General features: G+C 35.3%; 1 protein-coding gene across 3 annotated transcripts in view; it reads left to right on the forward strand.

The window, feature by feature from the left end:
* The first annotated feature begins 6607 nt into the window (after window positions 1-6607).
* LOC149567291 (long chain base biosynthesis protein 2a-like) overlaps window positions 6608-23953 on the forward strand; it is a 28141-nt gene continuing 10795 nt past the window's right edge. Inside the window, exons 1-3 of one of the 3 annotated variants that reach the window (XM_089820456.1) lie at window positions 6608-6784; window positions 7050-7346; window positions 19212-19277. In XM_089820456.1, the coding sequence (XP_089676582.1) occupies window positions 7224-7346; window positions 19212-19277 (189 nt within the window). In that variant the 5' untranslated portion in view covers window positions 6608-6784; window positions 7050-7223. Of the gene's footprint in view, window positions 6785-6884; window positions 7347-19211; window positions 19278-23953 lie in introns of those variants that run through there. The other 2 variants (XM_089820457.1, XM_089820455.1) reach the window with 2 other exon arrangements.

Genomic DNA, 23953 nt, shown 5'->3' on the forward strand with positions numbered 1-23953 from the left:
TATTTAATTATTACCAAAGTAATTGATTTAAGGTATGTAATCCCCATTACCATTTTTCCTAATCTTTGTTTCCACTATCTCTTAAGCATTTCCCATTCAAGTCTATCCCTTAAACCCATCTAAATGGATACAGATGTAAACTTGTCATTATGTGACAAGTGTCCTCGGCCTTCTATTTTTCACATATACATAAACATGAAAGATTACCTCACAACCACTTTACCTCTTATACATGTCATAGCCAAGTCACTTTCACAAGTCACCCTAGCTTTCACATGACATTAATATGCCACTTTCCTAAGCCACCCTACCTCTTACACATGTTATATACATACCCCCTTTAAAAGATTCCTCATGCATATTTACATGTGTGGGAAGATGTAGATTGTACACCTCATTTCTCCTTATGACACTTGTTGCAATGCCAAGCACTCAATATATGCCCTCACTCTTCATTTAATCCCATTCATCCATTCATCTTTTAATCTTGGCAATTGATTTTCCTCTTGGAAAATCTATAAATAATGGCCTTACTTGTTGGCTTTTGGTGAATTATTAGACAAGTATTGCACACTAACCATGTATCATGAGGTTTGGTGCATTAATACATTTGTTTGGTTAAAATCATAAAGCTTTTCCTTTGGTTAACTCATAAAACATTTTTGTAGGTTGACTCGTCTAACTTTTGTTAGAGTAATGTGTAAAAAAAAACATTGGTAAATTATTTAAAACACCTATAAATAAGTGGTTGTGTAATGTGAAAGTATCATATTGTACTTTTCTCTTTATTGGATAGTAAAATAAGTTGACAACTATGTCAATCATATATAGCCCATATTGTGTGAACTACATTGAATCCGCATGCTATTTGTTTTTAGTCTTCTTTATTTCTACATTATCTTAATATTGTGTGTTTCTCATATCTATTTTTACACTAATAACTGGTATCATAGTGATGTATATTTCATTGATTTGGTAGGAATATCATATTTGAGTGGGAGGAAATGTAGAGAAAGGTAGGCTTAAGGTTGATAGATTCAATAACAAAAAATATTAGCTATAAAAGATGCAAATGGTAGAATATTTATATTAGAAAGATATTTACTTACTGTTGGGTGGAAAAGAAAAGAAGACAATGACTATGTCAAATGACCAATGAGAAGTTCTTGACAGGAAGACACTAGGAGCAATACAAATGTGCCTAGAATTGTTGGTGGCTTTTAAAATGACAAAATAAACAACAATAGAGGATCTAAGGAAGATATTAGACGAACTATATGAGAATCCCTTGACCTCAAATAAGGTATTTATTATGAAACATTTATTTAGTATGAAGATTCCAAAAGGTTAATATATTAGTGATCATTTGGATAATTTTATCATAGTCACTAGCCAGCTAAGTATTGTAAAGGTAAATTTTGACGATGGGGTTAGTGATGTCTTGATTTTATGCCCATTCTCTAAAAGATGGAATGATTTGGCCATGGTTGCAAGTAACTTTTTCTTTGGTTCAACCACATCAAAATTTGATGATAATTTTTGGTGTTATCCTTAGCACAAAAATAAAATAGAAAAGCATAGGCAATACATGATGTAATTCTTTTACTATTGAGAATGGGGGACAAAAAAGGGAAGGAGGAAAGAGCCCAAGTAATCATGATAAATCAAGAAAGGGCAAATCCCAGTCTAGGGTAAATGTGGGGTGTCAAAATTTCAAAAAGAAAGGACATTTGAAGAAAGATTATTGGGGATAGATAATGAGAAAATAAGAAGGAAGCAAATGTATTAGGTGATGTGTTACAAGATTCTTTTTATTATGTCTTTTGGTAATATTACTAATTCTTAGGTGTTAGATTTAGAGGCTTATTTTCATTCCACAACCCATATGAAATATTTTCTAGATCACATTTAAGGTGATTTTGGACAAGTTTATTTAGATGATGATTAGCCATGCAAAATAGCTAGAAATAGAAATATACAAATTAAATTACCAAATGGTAATGAATGGCTATAGAAAGAAGTAAGATATGCTCTTGATTTGAGAAGAAATTTAATATCAACAAGAAATTGGGAAGTGAGGGTTGGACAATCATATTCACAAATAATTTATGGAAGGTAATTAAAAGTTCACTAGTAATAACAACAATGGAAAATGTAGGAACATTATATTTTTGTATTGGTAATTTTGATTATTCTATTTCCTTAGCTTCCACGAGACTAGATACAACTCTATGACACAATCGACTTGGGTACACGTGTGAGAAGGGGTTAAGCTTCTCCATTCAAATAATTAATTACAAGTTTGAAACAAGTTTATTTGATTTTTTTGTGAAAATTGTATTCATGTAAAACAAAAGAGGGTTGGGATTCTTAGAGTTGGAAAAGAAAAGAAAAGTGAAAAGTTAAAACTTTTTCATTCTGACATATGGGGACCATCCTAGGTAACATCACTTAGAGAGTCTTATTATTATGCTACTTTTATCAGTGATGTAACTAGGAAAACTTGGATTTATTTAATTCTTAGAAAATATGATGTATTTAAAGTCATTAAGAAATTGGAAGCTTTAGTTTGGGTGAGAATGAGGCATGAAACAAGTTGAAGTGTCTTAGATTACATAATAGAGGTGAATAATACAACAAAGAGTTTGATGGTTATTGATCATACCATATAGACAACAGATGGTTCCTAGAACTTGTCAAGAAAATGGTGTGTCTTAAAGGATGATCATAACTATTGTGGAGTATGAGTGCATACATGATTACCTTTATAAGTCTGCACACATGTTGTAGATATTGTTGTTTACTTGATAAACATAGGGCATTCAAGTTCTTTCTTCCAAATGAGGCACAAACATGCCAAAAGGTAAATTACTCATTCCTAAAAACTTTTGGTTGTGAAACATTTGTCAATATTGATCTAGATAATCAATCAAAGCATGAGGCAAGATCCAAGAAGTTTACTATTATTTGGTATTGTGTTAATGATTTTGGTTATCATTTCTATGATTTTAAGATTCACAAAATCATTAGGAATTTAGAGATTTCGTATTCAATGAAAAGGTCATGTATGAGGATCAAATACATTGAATTATAGAAGAAGAAACACACATAATGCATGATGCTTAATAGAATTCAAGTATAGTCCCAATAGTGCCATAAAATATTCAATAACTAGAATCACAGTAGGTTCCTCAAAATCCAGTAAGAACATCTTCTAGAATTAGTAAAGCTTCTGAATGATATTTTGCTTCATTATATTATGCATTATTGATTGATTTGGTGAACTAAAATGTTCTGCAAAAGTGACACAAATTGAAACTAGGAAAAAGTGAAAGCAAAAAATGAAAGATAAGATGGTTTTCTTAAACCAAAATCAAAACTAGAAGCTAGTCAAATTTCCTAAGGGTAAAAGATCATTGCCTAATGAATGGGTGTATAAGTTAGAGTAAGAATATGGAGGCAAGAAAAGATACATGACTAGACTTGTGGTCAAATATTTTGCACATAAAATATGTATTGATTTTAATGAGATATTTTCCTTTGATGTTAAATTACTTCAATTCAAACTATTCCAAGTCTTGTGACCATAAAAGATTTTCATTTGGAATAATTAGATGTCAAGAAAACTTTTCTCCACAAAGATTTAGAGGAGATTTATATACAATAACTACAAGGACATGTGGTCAAAGACAAGGACAAAATATTGTGCAGGTTGAAAAAGACCTTGTATGGGATGAAACAAGCATCTTGATAATGAAATTTGAAATTTGATAGTTTTATGGTTCAACTTAAGGTCACAACAACTACCATTATGATCATTGTGTTTATTTCAAGAAATTGGACAATAGTAGCCATATTATCTTCTTATTATATGTTGATTATATGCTTGTTGTTGAGTCTAATATGCAACATATAAATCACCTTAAATAGAAATCAACAAAATCATTTTCCATGAAGGATTTGGGTGCAACAAAACAAATTGTCGGTATGAGAATAACTAGGGATAGGAAAAATCACAAATTGCCATTGTCTCAAAGTGATCACGTAAAAAAAACATTGAAATAATTCTAGATGCAAGATGCAAAACCATGTAGTATACCTTTCCCTAGTCATTTTAAATTATCCAAAAAGATGATCCCCAAGACACATGAGGAGATATACATTTCCAATATTATATACTCTTCAATAGTTGACAACTTGATGTATATCACAATGTGTACAAAGCCAAATATTGCACATCCAGTGGGAGTTATAAGTAGGTATATTAAAACAATACCAAAAAATAGCATTGAAATGTAGTAAAGTGGATCCTAAGGTATTTGCAAGATGTACATAAACTTGGTCTTTATGTTTTGGAGATGAGTCTATTCCACATTACAAGGCTATGTCGATTTAGATTTTTTAGGAGAATTCATAGTAGGAGGAGCCTTACAAGGTATGTTTTTATTGTAGGTGGCACAATGGTCAATTAGCTTTCTAGATTGCAAAAGGTTATTACACTTTCAATCATAAAAGTAGAATATGTTACTACTACAAAGGCTAGTAAGGAGATTATTTGATTACAGAGGTTTATGGAGGAATTATGCAAGACACAAGAGACTAACAGGTTGTAGAATGTCAATTAGAGTGTGATTCACCTTGCGAAGACCACAACCATTCACTCTAAAACCAAACACATTTGGATTTAGTATCATTTCACATGCTTAGGTTTAGAGGATGAACAATTGAAGTTGGAGAAGGTACATACTTAGAAGAATCCTATAGATATGTTGACAAAGATAGTAACTCGAGAGAAACGAACTTTTGGCTTAGTTTCTATTGGTCTTCAAGCTTAATCATAGTGGAAATTAGAAACAATCAAGTCCATGTGTGTCAATCTAGGGGGAGCTTTAGAAACAACGATCTTCCTATAGGATCAGTCTCTAAATGGAAGAATATTTAGTGTATAACTTGACCATTCTCCAAGTGGGAGATTGTTGCTTTGTGGTGACTAATTAGACAAGTACTATTCACTGGCTATTATTGGGAGTGATGCCTCAATTTTTTGGGTTAGCTTGTCAATCATTTTTTGGGGTTAGTTCATCAAACATTTCTCTAGTTTAACTTGTCAAGTTTTTTTAGGGTTAAATTACCAATCAACATTAGCAAACCATGTAAAAGGCCTATAAATAAGTGGTAGTGTAATGTGAAAGCATCTTATTGTAATTTGTTCTTTGTTGGATAACAAAATAGGTGGATAACTATTTTTGATGAATGTAGACCATATTGGGTGAACCACATTAAACGTATGTGCTATTTATTTTTTAGTCTTCTCTATCTCGACATTACATTAATATTGTTTGTTGCTCATATCTACGTAAATGCTAATATTACTCTCTTTTTAATAATCCACATTTATGCTAAATATGATGCCCACCTTGTCACTCAATCACCTCTATTACACTCTCATGTTGTTGGATGAATGAGCAATCACATTCAATCTATCAACACATCATTTTGAGATTTGTGGATATTTGTTTAAATAGACTATAGTTTATTTATTTTTTCACTTTACACATTTGTGTGCATACAATGCTCTCTCAAATCCAATTCCAAAACTTGGAGTAATATATTTCAAAGTATTTGGAAAGTGATTATGAAACACAAACTTGTTATTTTTCTTGAAGTACCCTTCCCCAAAGCTTACAATGGCGACTTAACTATACTTGGGGTTTCAAATCTTATATGCCATTTCTATGGTCATTTGGAGACTTGTAAGGATCTATTTTGGTCTTGTCTTAGTCTACATTGGCTTGGATTCATGACTTTTACAAACTCTTTTGCCTTGAATCTTTGGCACGACACACTATTCTTCTAAGAGATTTGTATAAATTCTTGTTAAACTCATCAAATCTAGTAAGCTTTACGAGTTGAGATTTTTTAAATTAAAATTTTAAAATAAAATTTCACCATTTTCCTAATGCTTTCATTAATCAACATGTTTTAGTAAATACAACATCTATTATCATTTCTAATGTTCCTTTGTATCCAAGGCAACAAAATGGCCATAGAAAGTTGCTCCTTTATAGCTTCTTGATTAATGAGGAAATGCACTTCGCATTGTAGCAAGGGTTCCTTTCAAACTCATTTTCACGTGTCTACACTTATTATCTACTTACAACTTGAGGAAATGACGCAATAACTCTTCATGCTAATATTCTAGAAATTGTACTAGGTGCTCTTTGCCTCTTTAGGTTTGTCCCTTTTATCCACATCCTTTGAATATCATAGGTGAAGAATGTCTATAAACAAGATGAAAAATTCCTATGTCATGCCTTTAGTATACCACCTTGTTGTGAGACTTTGAATATTCAACAATATACAAATCAATAACTCCAAGATAATAACAATATGACTACTAATCCATTATAACTTAAATAGTCTAAAATATAATTAAAATATAGCAAACTTTATTATACTAGTTTTATAATTTAATTATATAATTATTTTCAATAAGTTAATTTTAATTATGTCTCCTTATTCTCTTTTTCATTAATCCCAACCTTTATTTGACCTAATCTTATGAAGTGGAAGGTGTATATCACCCAATTTTTTAAATAGGTTGTACATTATTTTTTAATTTGAAGTAACGCATGGAGAGACTTTTTTTAAGAGAGAGAAGAAAACTGTATCTCACATCCTTTGCTGTACATCGAATCAGAAAGTTCCAAATCATGTTGTCTCTCAGAAAGATCAAATCCACTCTTGCATGGTCAAACAGACGGCCTTGAGAAGACCAATCCCGGTGAGTAGTACAAATCAACTGTGCTTTGAAGTTGACCCTCTCTGCTTGTCATCGCCATGAAAAATTCTAATAAATTTTCAGAGTTTTTAAGACCTAAAATGAATATAAAACAATGCCCAGTTGCATGATGCACACATCTTTTTTTCAATGATGGGAGGTTCCCTGCAGTTTCCTTAACTCATTTAGTTGATTCAAGAGAAACCCAGTTGGTTTATCTCCATATTTATATATTTTACTAATTATCCCTCTTTTTCATTGGCTGTAGGTTGGAGCAATTGGGTTAGATTAGGGTAAGAGAATCTCAAAATGAAAGAGAATGTCATAAACAATTAGATTTGATCGATGTTCCAGTAGTTGGGTATTCCATTAGTGGGTAAATCGAATCGAGCCTGTAAAGAGCAAGGACGCTTTGGTTTATCTGTTTTTTTAAGATATCGACATGGTTGCCATTCCTTATTTTACTGCTCTCAGCACTTATTTAAGCTATGCGCTGCTCTTTGTTTTCGGCCATTTGCGGGATTTTTTCAGAAGCTTCTCCAAATCTGATCAGGGCACCCCAAAGGTACTCTCGCTGGGTTATTTAATGAATTTTCAACTGATCTGTTGAGTTTTCCATTAGATTTTGCATTCTGACGCGGGGACAGATTTTTTTTACTTTTTGGGTTTCTGGTATTTGCTTATTCGTTATTTCAAATGATACTATCTAATTTTCCGAGCAGATCCTATGATCACAGTTGGTTGTCTTATGATTTATATAATTCTGTAAAAATTCAAAACTAGATACAAAATCGTATTGTTGTATGATCTCACGTATCGAGAAATTTGTGAATTGAATGAGGGGTTAATTACTCGTATTACAGCAGCAGGGTATTTCTGCCATCATAAATTACTCATGTCATCCCAATTACCATTTACGTGTTGGACATTTTTGGGACATCAGTTAAGTCACAAGCTTTGCGTTCTCAGACATTTTTCCATCTTTCTTTTCATCTAGAATTTATATCTTTTTCCTTAGCATTAGCTTTCCAAGCTAGCTCGACTAAAGTGTTAATTCTGGACTAGAAACACAAAAGCAAACATCTCCATGTATCCTAGGAAAAACCCTCAGCAATGATGGAAACAACCCAGCCCCAAAAATGAATCCTTTATTAATTTGAAAATTTCCTTACAAAAGTCAGAGCTACAGCTCCATAAATTCATGAACAAAAAACCCTCCTTTGTAACACCTCTGATCAAGACTTGAAAAGTCGAAGATGCAGGATACATAAGAGAATACAGTATATAAACTTCCTGATGATTGCACAAAACAGTAACAATAGAACCGCTTGCTGAGAGCATATATATCCAACAGATATATGAACCCGTGTATCAAAAGGGAAAGAAATAATATGGTGTCGTTTTTTAACGAGAAGGCTCACGAAAGAACAGATAATGACAACCATCAATCCGTAGCCGTGAGATAATACTGAAGGAGAAAGTAACTGCTGCCAATTCCGTCATAACCAGAAGAAAGAATGGTAACGAAATGCAAGCATTGACGGGAGAGTAAAGGCACACATTGATAACCGTTTCCATCGAAGATGCTTTATGCGATGACCCCTTTACAATATGAAACAGAAGGAGCAGGTAATAGTTGCCGGCAGCTATGCGGGACCCAGGATAAAATATTATATAAAGTATGAGACACCTGTAACTCCAAAAATGTGTTAAAACAAATTTTCATTTATAAATCGTGATTTCCAGAATTTCAGATAAAGCTAAAATATTTAACACTCCCTCGTAGCTGATATGAAATTTAGAAACTAGGTGAGTATGCATTCTCATGCTTAACACAGTAACAAAAATTTATTCATAACTAATAATCATGGAATTGCTTAACATGAGAAATTTGTAAGACTCACAGCTAATCCTTTACTCACGGACTCTCTCAATGTGAATATTAATGGAATCTCTCAACATGACATCCAACTCTTATCACGGAATATCTCAATGTGATAATATCATGGACTCTCTTAACATGATATTCACTTTTGCGTAGTGAAATAGTTGTCATAGCTGATCTTACAATATTTATTAGTTCACACATCAAAAATGGTAATAGATAAATCTTACAAAACTAGACTTTGTTCCATTTAAGTCTCACAATTTACCATACCTAGCTTATTTCTAAAATAATGAAATTTCACCTTAGAAAGGGGCTTGGTGAGAATATCAGCAGTCTGATCATCAGTGCTGATATACTTCAGCTCCATAGCCTTTCAAAGTACCATGTTTCTTAAATAATGATACTTGATTGCTATATGCTTTGACTTGTCATGAAAAACTAGATTTATAGAAATCTTTATACAGCTCTAGTTATTACAGAAAATTGTAGTTGGTTCAAAGGATTTTTCAAATAATCCACTTATAAATTTTCGAAGCCAAACAACTTCACGAGCTGCTGAGCAGGCTGCCACATATTCAGCCTCAGCAGTACTTTGAGCTACACATTTTTGCTTCCTGCTGCACCAAGCAATCATGGCTGAGCCAAGGCTGAAACAAAAACTTGAGGTACTCTTTCTGTCCACAATGCAACCAGCCCAATCAGAATTTGAGAAACCATGAAGTTGCAGATCATTAGAACAAGAGAAGCTTAATCCATATTGTAAGGTCCCTCTGATATATCTCAAAATATGTTTAGCTGCAATGAAATAATATTTTCGTGGCTCACTCATAAACTGACTCAAAGTATTAACAACAAAACAAATATCAAGCCTTGTATTGACGAGATACATGAGAGAACCAATCAGCTGTCTATAAGGAGTACAATCAATTAATTCTAAATCAGCTGAAATTACTTGAATTTTCTTCAAATTAGATTCCATAGGAGTCACATTTGGCTTGCAATCAAGCATACCAAATCTCTTAAGAATATCAAGAGCATATTTACCTTGACTGATGATGATTTTGTTAGGTTGCTGCAAAATTTCTAGACCAAGGAAGTAGTGCATTAAACCCAGATCTTTCATCTTAAATTCAGAAGTTAAATCCTTTTTGCATTTGACAATCATTTCATCATTTCCTGTGATAAAGAGATCATCAACATAAAGAACAAGGATCAACATAAGAGCTTAATACCTTTTGAGATAAATGATTGGATCAGCTTCATTTTTTGTGAAACCCAAACTCAAGAGATAGCCATCAATGTGCTCATACCAGCCTCGAGGTGCTTGCTTAAGGCCATACAATGCTTTATTTAGTTTGCATACATGAGATTCTTTGTTATGAATAATGAATCCATCAGGCTGCTCTACATAAACCTCTTCATTAATAAAACCATTGAGAAAGGCTGTTTTGACATCCATATGATGAAGCTTCAATTTTTTACTCGCAGCAATAGCAATAATGATTTTGATGGAGGTGTACCTTGCTACGGGAGCAAAAATTTCATCATAATCTATACCTTCCTTTTGACTAAAATCTCTGGCTACAAATCTAGCTTTGAATTTGTCCACACTCCCATCAGCAGCATGCATTGTTTTGAATAACCAACTAGAGGAAATGACTGATTTATCTTTACGATAAGGAACAACCTCCCAAACTTTATTTTTTAGAATAGACTAATATTCTTCTAACCTGGCATCCTTCCAAACCTGCTGACCTATTGCTGATTCAAAATAAGAAGGTTCAGAGTCAATGAGATTACACATTAAAGCAGGATAGTTATCAAAAGTTTGAGGTCTTTTACTTTCTTAAAACGTTCCCTTAGGGGCTGAAAAGTTTTCAGCTTCTTGTATAATGTTTCTTGCCCACAAAGGTCTCATTTTCTCATTCATGTGAACACTAGGACCAGCTTTGGATATGTCTTGAATCTTAGGAGAAGAAGGAGAATCCTCCCTCTCAAAGAAGATGGAAGAATTAGGAGTAGCAAGAGGAGGATTTTGAGGAACCAGGGGAACATCCAAATCAACGTCAAGAGAAGAATCAGCAGATTTGGAACAATCAAAATTTTCTTCAAAAATAACATCTTTGCTTAGCTCAATTGATTTGCCCTGAAATGTAAATTCTATAAGCTTTTGAAGATTCACTATAACCAACAAAAATTCCCTTCTTACTTGAAGGATCTAATTTTGATCTTTCATCTTTGGGAATATGAACATAAACTGATGAAACAAAAATTTTGAAATGACTTACGCCAAATTTAGAGTTGGAGAATGCTTCTTTTGGAGTCATATCATTAAGTACATGATGAGGGCTTCTATTTTGAACATAATCTGCTGTCTTGCAAGCCTCTGCCCAAAGAAAAATCTGCAAATTTTGAACATGAATCATAGCTTTAGCAGCCTCAACAATAGATCCGTTTTTCCTTTCAGCAACTCCATTCTACTAAGAATTGTAGGGGACACAAAACTCCCTCTTGATACTTGCTTCAACACAAAAGGATTGAAAAGAACCTGAAATAAATTCACCTCCATTATCAGATCTAAGAGTCTTAATTTTCTTTTCAGAAAGGTTTTTGACTAAGGCTTTAAATTCCTTAAATTTGGATAGAACTTCATCAGACTCTTTGAATTTAAGAAAGTAAATCCATGTTTTGTGAGAACAGTCATCAATAAAGGTGACATAGTACCAAAAACCACTTAAGGAAGCTGATGTCATTGGTCCACATAGATCTGAATGAATCAGCTCTAATACATGCTTAGATCTACTTTTACTTGAATGAAAAGGACTCTTTGGAAATTTTCCTAGAGAACAACTTTTGCAAACACTATTATGAGAGGGGCTGAGAAGAGGGAGACCTACGACAAATTTCCCTAAGGATGAAAGTGATTTGAAGTTGAGGTGACCAAATCTCTTATGCCATAATAAATTGTTATTAGAAGCAACATGATTTAGAACATGAACTTGATTAGCTGCAAGCTTATAGAGACTCCCATGACGTTCTCCAATAATTTGAGCATAACGAAAATTAGAATCTTTCTTCCAAGCCACCACACTTCCATTAGAAAAAGCAATATTGAAACCTCTATCTTCCAAGGCTGAAATGGAAATTAAATTCCTCTTGATACTAGGAACAAACAGAACATCACTTAGATGAAGAGGAATACCAGATTTTAATTTTAAGAAAATGTTACTTGCCCCTTTGACAGAATAAGATGCATCATCGCCAATGATTACTTGAAGACGAGAATATGATTCAATCAGATTTGAAATGTGTTGCTTGAACTCGGAGATGTGACGAGAAGCACCACTATCTATCAACCAAGTATTACGATCAGCTTGTACATGACTAGACTATTACAATAATAGATAAGACGTCTATTATTAGTTAATGGTTATCTTGTAAATATCTTTAGCTTTAGTTTGCTTTCGTTTTTTGCTTTCTCTGGAATAGAATGTTTCTATTCTTTACGATCGTTTCCTAAGGAAACATCGTCTCTTCCTTTTGTATAAATTGACCTCTCGGTCTCTGTTATTAATAAGCAAGTATTTACCAATTACCTCGTAATATGGTATCAGAGCTAAATACTAAATTTTTTTCGGAAAAATTTATAATTTCTTCTTGAAATTATTTGTTTAAATTTTTCCAAAATTATTTCAGTTAAATTCTCCAAAACCCACCTAGGGTTTTCTGCTTGGAGAAATTCCCGAATTACGGGTCTGCAAATTGCATGAAAATTGTGGTCGTTTTGTACCATTCTTAGCTGGTATCTAAAAATCGCGATTTCTTTTGCCTAACATCTTCTGCAAATCGCGTTTTTTTATTGGTATTTTTTACCACGGATTGTCTGGGCCTTCAGACTCACGGCTCTGTGTTTGGTGAAAATCGTGGCTTCTCTCTTCAGCAAGCTCACGTGGTATTAGTCGCAGCTCTGCGTTTTTTTTTACAAACCTTTGCAAATCCGCCATCATTTGGAGGTCACACTCTGTCTTGAAACGTCTCAGTCTCTAATCATTTGCTGGGAAGCAGATTCGATCATTTTTCATCAAGAAATCTGAAGTTTTTTCAAGTTTTTTTCAGCTAGGGCCTTTTTTTTCGAAACCCTAATTTTTGGGGTTGAAAAAAAATTTTGTTTGCAAATTCTTGGTGGGTTTTTCGAGAGCTCAATTGGGTTGTCCGTTTTTTCTGGGTGCTTCGATTTTTGTGCCTCGATTTTCGAGCCAGCGGATTCAAAAAATGATAGCGAATTCCTTCTGGGTTTTTCGAGCTCTCTTCTGGGTCATTCTCTGATTCTTCTGGGTCTTCCGTATTTTTGCCTCGAAGAACGTGCCTTAACAGATTTTCACAGTTTTTCATTGAAAAACGTGCCATGGCATCTCTGACAAATATTTTGCTCGAGCATAATTCCAAATTCAATGGTTGCAATTATGGAACCTGGAAGCAGCGCATCATCGCAATCTTCGAATATCGAAACACCGATCAACTTGTTCTGGGTGTTACGCAACGTCCGATTTCTCTGGGTCCTGATCAAGATACATGGGATCTGAATAATCAAGAGGCAGTAATGCTTCTCAAACTATCCGTAGCTGATGACCAGCTTTCTCAGATTCCATCCGGCAAGATAGTGGCCGAAATCTGGACACATCTCAAAGGTCTTCATGAGACTTCCGACAAGAGCAGAGCCTTCTTTCTGAAAAACACTCTGTTTTCTATTGTCATGGATGAGCGCACCTCGCTCCAGGCACACCTGAATCGGATTCAGGAAATCCGTGATCAGTTACTTGCCATCGGTCGCAAGATGGAGGAAGAGGATATTGTGGTAATCACTCTTCGAAGTTTACCAAATTCCTATGAGCATTTTATCGAGACTCTCAACATCACATCTACTGGTGTTGATCTAAAGTTCACTGATCTTTGCACTTTGCTACTTCAGCAAGATCGGTGGAAACAACAGTTCGGTAGCAGCTCCAGTTCCACCTCCACTGAGCAAGCCTTTGCTGCGAAATCCTTTCAGAAGGATAAGGGCAAGTTTCAGCAATCATCTCAGCAGAAGTCTTCTCCTCCAACATCTGATGGTACCAAAAAGAAGAACATTCAATGCAACTATTGCCACAAGTATGGTCACATGAAGGTTGCATGTCGGAAACGCTTAGCTGCCTAGTCTAAGCAATCAGGTTCGCAACCCAAAGCGAACAGTGCAGAGCACACTGAGCAGGCGGAATCTGCCTTTTATGCCTTCATGGCTAAAAGACCCGCAGATCATGTGCAGTCATCTGCCTGGTACATTGATTCAGGTGCCTCTCGACATTTCACTCACCGCAGAGACTGGTTTATTGACTACCAGCCTTATTCAGATTCTGTTATCTTTGGTGGTGGAGAAGAGTACACGGTTGTTGGTAAAGACAACATTCAAATTCAGTCTGTTGGGAGGAAACTCATATTCCTTGATGTGTACTACGTTCCAGGGATGGAACTAAATCTACTCTCGGTCAGTCAGTTGCTGCGACATTCTCCACACTTGGCAGTCACCTTCAGTTCACATCAGTGCACCATCACTGATCAGGCGACTAAGTCTACTATTGCAGTTGGTCTTGAGGATCATGGTCTTTTCAGACTTACTGATTCTGGTGATTCTCAGGACTTAGCTATGGCTGCTCGGCGATCTTCCATCAGCACACTTTGGCATCAGCGATATGGGCACTTAAATGTGCATTATCTCTCACAACTTGCTTGGGATGAGCTTGTTCTTGGTTTGCCAGAGATTCAAACCCAACACCTTGGAGTTTGTGACGCATGTCAGGCTGGGAAGCAACATCGCACACCTTTCCCTAGTGGCGATTCTTGGCGAGCTTCTCAAGTACTTCAGCTTGTTCATGCTGATATCTGCGGCCCTATGGCCACTCCTTCTGTTCTTGGGTACAGGTATTTTCTGTTGTTTGTAGATGATTTCAGTAGAAAAATGTGGGTGTATTTCCTTAAAAAGAAATCCAATGCATTTATTGTATTTCAGAAGTTTAAACCCTTAGTTGAAAAAGAGTCTGGGAAATCTATTATTACTCTTAGATCAAACAATGGGGGGGAATTTTGTTCTAATGTTTTCTCCAGCTTCTTGGATACACATGGCATCCAATGCCAGTTCACCACACCCCACACGCCACAACAGAACAATGTAGTTGAACGTCGGAACAGGATAATCATCGAGATGGCTCGTTCCATGCTCGAACACAGACATGTTCGGAAGCATTTTTGGGCAGAAGCAGTTAACACTGCAGTTTATCTGTTGAACCGGTCACCCACAGTGGCAGTCAAAGGTAAAACTCCGGAAGAGGCCTGGTCAGGTCGCAAGCCCAGAATCAGTCACCTGAAGGTTTTTGGCTCTCTTGCTTTTGTTTGGATCCCTGATGCTTCAAGCACCAAGTTGGATGCCAAGATTCAGAAACTGATGCTTGCTGGATATAGCAGTCTTCACAAAGCCTACCGCCTTATTGATGTTGAGACATCTCGTCTCATATATAGCCGCGATGTAGTCTTTGATGAGCAGCGAGGACCATTCATGCCTGTTTCTCCTGTTCCTGATCCAGCAGACCAGCCTATGCAGGTTCATGATTTGGGAGTTCGGCTTCCATTAGGTCCACCTGATGGGAGGGCTCCAGTAGCTCTTACAGCTCCAGTCCTGCCAGTGATACCTGTACAGCCACCTCCGGCTTCTCCTGCAGGATCACCTCGTTTTGAAGATGCTTCACCTGAGTTTGATCTAGATTCTTCTGATCAGGATCCTGCTGATCAAGCATCTCCTAGTACTACTGTTGGTCATTCTCCTCTCCGGCCTAAGTGGTGGGCTAAGACACTTGCTGATCTTCATGATGATGAGCTCATTGATGGGAGAACTACTCGGAAAAAGAGCAAAACTATAGATTCTGTTAACTTTGCTCTTATGGCCAACATTCACAGTGTGTTTGAACCTCAAACATATTCCGAGGCTAAAGGAATTCCAGAGTGGGAACAGGCCATGCAATCTGAACACCAGAGCTTGCTGAAGAACAACACTTGGGTCCTTTCTGATCTTCCCCCAGGGAAGAAATCCATTAGCTGCAAATGGGTCTACAAAATCAAATACAAATCAGATGGTACTTTGGATAAGTATAAAACTCGTTTAGTGGCAAAGGGCTTTTCTCAGCGTCAGGGCATTGATTATGAGGAGACCTTTGCTTCTACTGCAAAGATGAGCACCATCAGATTAGTCCTAGCCATGGCAGCACAGTTTGGCTGGAAGGTCCATCAGATGGACGTAAAGAGTGCTTTCGTGAATGGTGATCTCCATGAAGAGGTCTACATGACGCAGCCTCCTGGTTTCAAGGTTGCTGGTAAAGACCATCAGGTTCTCAGATTGGTAAAAGCTCTCTATGGTTTGAAGCAGGCCCCTCGGGCATGGTACATCAAGATTGATACGTACCTCAGTGATCAAGGCTTCAAGAGGAGTTCTTCAGACTCAAATCTGTACATCAAGACTACTGACAGTGACATCATCCTTCTGGTTATCTATGTGGATGATCTAATCATCACTGGCAGTTCAGCATCTTTGATTCAGGGAATCAAACAACACTTATGCCAGTCTTTTGATATGACTGACCTTGGGCTCATGCATTATTGCTTAGGTGTTGAAGTTTGGCAACAGTCTTCTGGTATATTCATCTCTCAGTCCAAATATGCCAGGGCCTTGTTAGACAAACTCCGAATGCAGGATTGCAAACCTGCATCTACACCTATGGAGAAAGGTCTCAAGTTATCAGCCAAGTCTGATTCTCCTTCCGTTGATGATACTACGTATAGGCAACTAGTAGGCAGCCTCATCTACTTATCTGCTACTAGGCCTGATATTAGCTTTGCAGTCAGCTATATTTCACGTTTTATGACAGCTCCTAAGGCTGATCATTGGATGGTAGCAAAGCGTGTGCTTCGTTATGTGAAGGGCACTTCTGATTATGGACTTTTGTATTTTCGGAGTTCTAATCCTAAACTCAGTGGGTTCACAGATTCAGATTGGGCAGGCTCTGTTGATGATAAAAAGTCAACATCTGGATATGTGTTCAGTTTGGGATCCGGTGCAGTCACATGGACCAGCAAGAAGCAGCAGGCAGTTTCTCTCTCTTCTACAGAGGCTGAATACAGAGGGACTGTTAAGGCAGGATGTGAAGCTGTCTGGCTTCGTCGGATGCTTGGGGATATGCAGATGTCACCAGCAGGACCGACTACTCTGTTTGTTGATAACGAAGGCGTTATCAAGTTAGCACGGAATCCAATCTTCCATGAACGAACCAAGCATGTGGATGTTCATTGTCATTACATACGACAGCTGGTTGAAGACGGGACTATAGATCTTTAGTATGTTCCTACCTCAGATCAGACTGCAGACATTTTCACCAAGCCTCTTGGCCCTGATAAGTTTGTCAAATTCAGAGGATAGCTTGGTGTGTTAGATAGATTAACCATTAAGGGAGGGTATTACAATAATAGATAAGACGTCTATTATTAGTTAATGGTTATCTTGTAAATATCTTTAGCTTTAGTTTGCTTTCGTTTTTTGCTTTCTCTGGAATAGAATGTTTCTATTCTTTACGATCGTTTCCTAAGGAAACATCGTCTCTTCCTTTTGTATAAATTGACCTCTCGGTCTCTGTTATTAATAAGCAAGTATTTACCAATTACTTCGTAATATAGACAAGGCTGATATAGGTACAAGACCTTCTGGATGATCATAAGAATCCTTGGAAGGATCGGAATCTTTCGAATCAGACACAGTTACATCATGAAGATTGAGTTTCACAGTGCAATGCTTAGCAAGTTTTTCACACTTAAAGCATTTAATCTTGGAGAAATCTTTTTTCTTTTTAAAATCAGAAGATGAGGAAGGATTTTTATCTTCAAACTTTTTGAAAAACTTCTTTCTTCCTCCTTTCCTTGAAGTGTGAGAAGTACTTGATCTTCCACATGGTTAGATTTATGATAACTCCCTCTAGCCTCCATACGACATTCCTCTTGAATACAATCAGTTCTAAACCTTTCAAAGGTTGGAAAATCACTTCTGCTACTGATGCCTTGGATGAATGATTCCCAAGAATGAGGGAGACCATTCATTGCAAGCATAACCAGTTCTTTGTCATTGACAGTTTCTCCAATGGTGCTTAATTGATCCTTTAGCTTAGAGATCTTCAAGAAGAAAGAGACAATGGAGTCTCTTTTACACACCTTAATGTGAAGAAGTTGCATACAAAGTGCCAGGGTTCTGCTAGTATTATTTATCTCATACACACTATGCAGGGAATCAAACATCTAATTGGCAGAATTTAGCTTGGAGACGGTAGGCACTAAATGATCCTTCACGGAGTCAATGATTATCCTCTTGGCCGGAATTTTATTCTTCTTCCAAGATGCTTTTTCGTTAGGATCAGAAGGTTCTTGAACTTCAGATTCAACGAATGAATGGAGATCATTTTCTTCAAGTACTAATAAGATTCTGGATTTCTAAGAAATGAAATTGGATGCTCCTTCCAATCGATCTTCAACCTTCAAACCAAGCACCATGATGGAAATAAAAGCAAGATAAAAATCTAGTCTAGTCTTAAGTATAAGAAACCAGGCTCTGATACCATGTTAATTTTGGACTGGAAATAGAAAAGCAAACATCTCCATTTATCCTGGGAAAAACCCTCTGCAATGAGGGAAACAACCCCGCCCCAAAAATGAATCCTTTATTAATTTGAAAATTTCCTTACAAAAGTCAGAGCTACAGCTCCATAAATTTATGAACAAAAAACACTCCTTTGTAACACCTTTGATCAAGACTTGAAAAGTCGAAGATGCAGAATACATAAGAGAATACAGTATATAAACTTTTTGATGATTGCACACAACAGTAACAATAGAACCGCTTGCTGAGAGCATATATATCCAACAGATATATGAACCCGTGTATCACAAGGGAAAGAAATAATATGGTGCCGTTTTTTAACAAGAAGGCTCACGAAAGAACAGATAATGACAATCATCAATCTGTAGCCATGAGATAATACTGAAGGAGAAAGTAACTGCTGCCAATTCCGTCATAACCAGAAGAAAGAACGGTAACGAAATGCAAACGTTAACAGGAGAGTAAAGGCACACGTTGATAACCGTTTCCATCAAAGATCCTTTATGCAATGACTCCCTTTACAATCTGAAATGGAAGGAGAAGGTAATAGTTGCCGGCAGCTATGCGGGACCCAGGATAAAATATTATATAAAGTATGAGACACCTGTAACTCCAAAAATGTGTTAAAACAAATTTTCATTTATAAATCGTAATTTCCAGAATTTCAGATAAAGCTAAAATATTTAACATAAAGCAAGGTCTTTTTTTTTTTGCCATACAATTTAAAGTAATTACATTGTCTTTTGTTAGTGAACGTATACAAATATAGTAGAATTGCTTATAACATTAGATGTGATATTTTTTTTGGCTTGAATCAGGGATATGCTCCACTCTGCAAGGACTTTGAAGACTTCTACATCCGTAGACTGTATTGCCGCATTCAGGTATTTTACTTTTACATGAGGTCTTTATTAATAATGTTATATCTATAAGATGATAATTTTTTAATAACATTGTTAATTCTTTATGCTTTATATGTTGGTGGTGTTGTTAAAAACTTAAAATCAGCCCATAAACAATAAGGATAGAGTATTTCACATTGCTAGACAGCTTTGCTGTTTTCTCTAAATTGATTTCTTGTCTACATGGTATATTACAATATATTGTCGATGAATCCATAGAATCATAAATTTATAGAACACATTGGTCCTCTGAAGCATGGGTTGTGGGCACTGCCTTTTTCTTTTTCTCTGTTTTGGTATGCCCATTTAATAATTACACACTTAGATCTTTTTAAGTTTATACATATATGCATATAACGTTTATATATAACTGTATTATTTTGGAATTGCTGTTTTTTGTGTCTTGAGCTTGGAAGACAATTGACATCTTCTGAGGTTTTGGAATAAGTGCTTGTTATCTTTTTGAACATCCTTTTATGTTACTAGTAATCATTCAATCCTTTGTAAGGATTTCTGTAAGATCTTAACATCAAGCTTGTAAGAAAATTGGATAAGATTGATGTTATTCTTTGATGCAATTGAAGGTCAGCACAGTAATTGTGATGATAATCTTTGATGCTGTCTCGATGATATGATCCTTTTTTGATAGGTACTAATTGAATATCTATTTATGAAAAGCTCAACAGAGATAGAAGCAGGGTATAGGTTAGATGTTTTAACCATGGTTCATTGGGATGTATCCATGGGGTCCAGGTCATATCATGAATGCCTAGAACATTTTGGGGATGGGAATGGGCATAGTACATCCCCTCTCTGTCCCCGCTTATTTGAAAAATTTGGGATATCTGTGGTGTTCCTGGAAAGGGTGACATCTTATTTTCTTGCTGTGCCTCTGAGATGACCAGGGAATGTCCCCAGAGCCAAGTTCACTGAAAAGCAGAAGATATATATATATATATATATATATATATATAGGTAATAGAACCACAACTCACACTATTATGGAGATAGTTACAAAATATGCAGCTTTCTACTGGTATTTAGGAGTGTAACTTATAAATCTTACCAACATGATATTCTGTGATGTCTAGCCTCTAGGTACATGATATTATTTTTGAGTGTGAAAATACAAAATTTATAAAGAATGGTATTTCGATTAGGTGCAAACCTTTCCTCTCATTGAATTTCAAGCTTTCAATAGCTAATACATTAGCTACCTTTTGCACTTCAATTATGATTCAATTTCTGCGTGATCTATATTTTGTAAGTTGTAATTTATGCTATCAATCCAACCTCTGAACTGCTACCAATATTTGGTCATTTAGACAGAATCCATAACCCATTCATGAAATATATGGATGCTAGTAATCGCACTAGAGTGATGCTTTTCCTGACATGATGGGTGGTAAAAAATTGTTAAGGGTATGGGTACATCTCTGCATATTTTTCTTCTTTTCATCAACTTTCGAACCCTAGAAGAACAAAGTCATTTGATCGATAGGTCAAAATTTATGCCTGAATGTGTAAGCCACCTCAATTACATGCAATGCTTAAATTTTTATTGCATGAAGGTGCCATTACTTGTGTACCATGGCATATAGTTTCTCAGGATGATAATTTGGATTAACAGTAAAAATATTGTTTGGTCTATAACAATGGTTTTTTTTGTTGATCCATTTCATGCTTACAACTAAAATCAGGGTGCATCATGATGGTGGTAACAAGAAAGCCCTTAAATATTGAATGCAGTGTACCAGTGTCCCTTGTGAGGTTTATGACATGGTTTAACCACCTCTTGTGAATTCTATAAGTATAGTGATTGTATCAGGCATTGACATGTTGATCTTTTGGTTGCAACAACAATCACTACTTCTAAGTCTCTAACAAGTGGTATCAGCTCTTTGTTACATGTTTGAATCTATGCAAGCCATGACATATGCCGCTGCGAGGGAGATTGTTGATAGTGTGCTAGCATCCCATGAGGGGTTTGTGACACGGTTTAACTGCCTTTTGTGGATTCTATAAGTATAGTGGTTGTATCAGGCATTGATAGGTCAATCTTTTGGTGGAATGGCAATCACTACTACTAACAGAGACATCAAGTAGCCTCTAGATATTTTTCATTTTCTTATTTGGCGCATGAATGCACGTAGTGCTTAGTCAATATCTATAGGGAGATCCGATTCTTTTTGTGTGTAAAGGTTTTAATGAGATGAACATTACTTAGATACTCTTCTCCTTATATTGTTTCTGCAGTAGCAGGGATATAATGGCTTCCTTTTTAGTTTCTAACTTGTTTGATAGCAAGCTAAAAAGTTTGTATATTATGTGTCAAGTTTGTAGTTGCAGTTAGATTGATTCGATCATGAGATACATTGTTGATGGTAAATCATCATTAGCTAAATATTCTTATATATATATGTACGCATGCATGCATGCATATTATACATATGGTTATTTATATAATTAATATATTAACTAATGATGATTAACCATAGAGATATGTCTCTTCATGGGACATGTCTCCTCTCATATTTATGAGTCTTCAAATCTGCATTTGGAAGACATCAATTACAATGGCCATGTTAGTACATTTGCAAAAAATGATCCGTGTTACTCAACAATGTGAACTCTCTTTCAAAATTCTTTTAATTTTAAATTACTGTTATCATTGGGTAATTAGACATGATAATTTTTTAAATTCATACTATGTTTAGAGTTCTACAAAGGAGTACAGAAGATTTTCAAAAACTATAATTTGTTATAAAATTCAATAATTCAATATTAAACAATGGAAATGAAGTCTCCTTAAATAGAATAATACAAGTCTACTAAATGAAACAATCATTAACTGAATACCAAAATAGAAACTAATTAATAAAACTAAAATCACTAAAGATGACCATTAGGAACATTACCTTATTATCTTAATACCCTCCCTTAATGGTCATTGTACTAACTTTGCTACAAAAGGCAATCTGCAGTTCTTTTGGTCACGAAAGCATGGAAGGCTGCTCCCTTCTCATCAGAACACTCAGTGACATGAGCCTCCTACTGAGACCCTCCTCGAATCTATAGAATTTTTGGAAATGACCAAAATATCCATAGATCATCCAACCTAGTGTTGGGAAACAAACGTATCACTCTATGTAGCCGGAGACAATGACATGAAATTGAAACCATGATTTTAAGAAAAAAATATTAAACTCTTGCGCAAACCGTTGCCCTAGCAATTGTAGGTGCAATCTAGAACAACAACAAGAAACCACAAATTTTGTGGAAAAAATCATCAAAACCCTCGAATGATTTTTTTGGGGAAAAAAATAAAAGGCCAAGACCAAAAACTTTTGTTATGTTATTTTTTCAAAAAAAGGAAAAAAACCTAGAAATGATTTTTGAGGATAAATTAAAAAAAACTGAACATGACTTTTTACGAGAAAAATTTATCAAAACCAAACACAAAATTCGAGACATGGATCAGAATATAATACTTTATTTTTTAGGAAAAACAATAAAACCCTTGGTACAAAATGATTGTAAGGCAAAAAATCGCACAAGACCTTCCAATAAAAATGAATTTTAAATGTAAAACCCTCCTAAAATTCTTTATAGGAAAAAATTATGAAAACCCACAATATAATTTTTGAAGAAAAACTTATTAAAACTCACCCACTAATTTTTCTAGGACAAAAATTAGAAAACTGATGTTTTTTTCAAGGGACAAATATAAACCCCCAAAAAAAAATGGATGCGAATAAACAATTTTATGAATTACAGATGATTAAAAAACCCCAAAGACCATGATTTTTAGGACAAAATCATGCAAAACCCTCGTGCTGAAGAAATAAGTTGTAGCTGTGACAAACAAAACAACCCAGTACAAAAACTTTTACGTGGCAAAACACCAAACTTAATGGTAAAATACCTTCAAAATCGACCAAACTTCATCACGTGGTAAAATGAAAAAATACTTTGCGCGAAAAACAACACACACCAACACACAACTCACAAAAAGCACATGCAAACAAAACACAAAAATATGCAACACAAATAACTGTAGGCCTCATATGAGGGAGTTAGACCCAAACCCGCTTTGATACCATGATGTAGAATTTGGTAACTTGATATTAAACAATGGAGATGAAGTCTCCCTAAATAGAAAAGCAGCAAGACGATGATTTTGAATGAAACAATTATTAAGTGAATAGCAAAATAGAAACTAAAAAACTTAACTAAACTCACTAAAGATGATCATTAGAAACATTACGTAATTATTTTAATATAATTAACCAAGTCTAACACCTATCTTATTTCAAAGTTATAGCAGCCTTTCAGTACCATTAGTTTAGGAGAGAAATTATGTGATTTGACACAATTTTGGCAAGACAATTTCAACAACAAAAGTCTCCCCTAAATTGTTGTATTGTATTCTAGTTTTTACTATTTGTACCGAAGAATCTCAAGGGCTGTGTTGTCACAACATTGCCTTTTGCAAATATATGCTTCTTATTTCATCTAGGGCTTGCACATTCTAATTTGTTTTTACGCTTAGAATTGAGCAAATTTCATGACAATGATAACTCTAGCAAGAGAAGTGGCTTCCTTTACCAACAAGTCTAGTTACCATGGAAGGATTTAAAAAAAAAATGTCTCTAAGG

Source organism: Cupressus sempervirens, chromosome 3 (genome assembly GCF_028749045.1).
Source record: "Cupressus sempervirens isolate cs-2001-9-10 chromosome 3, ASM2874904v1, whole genome shotgun sequence".
Taxonomy (NCBI): domain Eukaryota; kingdom Viridiplantae; phylum Streptophyta; class Pinopsida; order Cupressales; family Cupressaceae; genus Cupressus; species Cupressus sempervirens.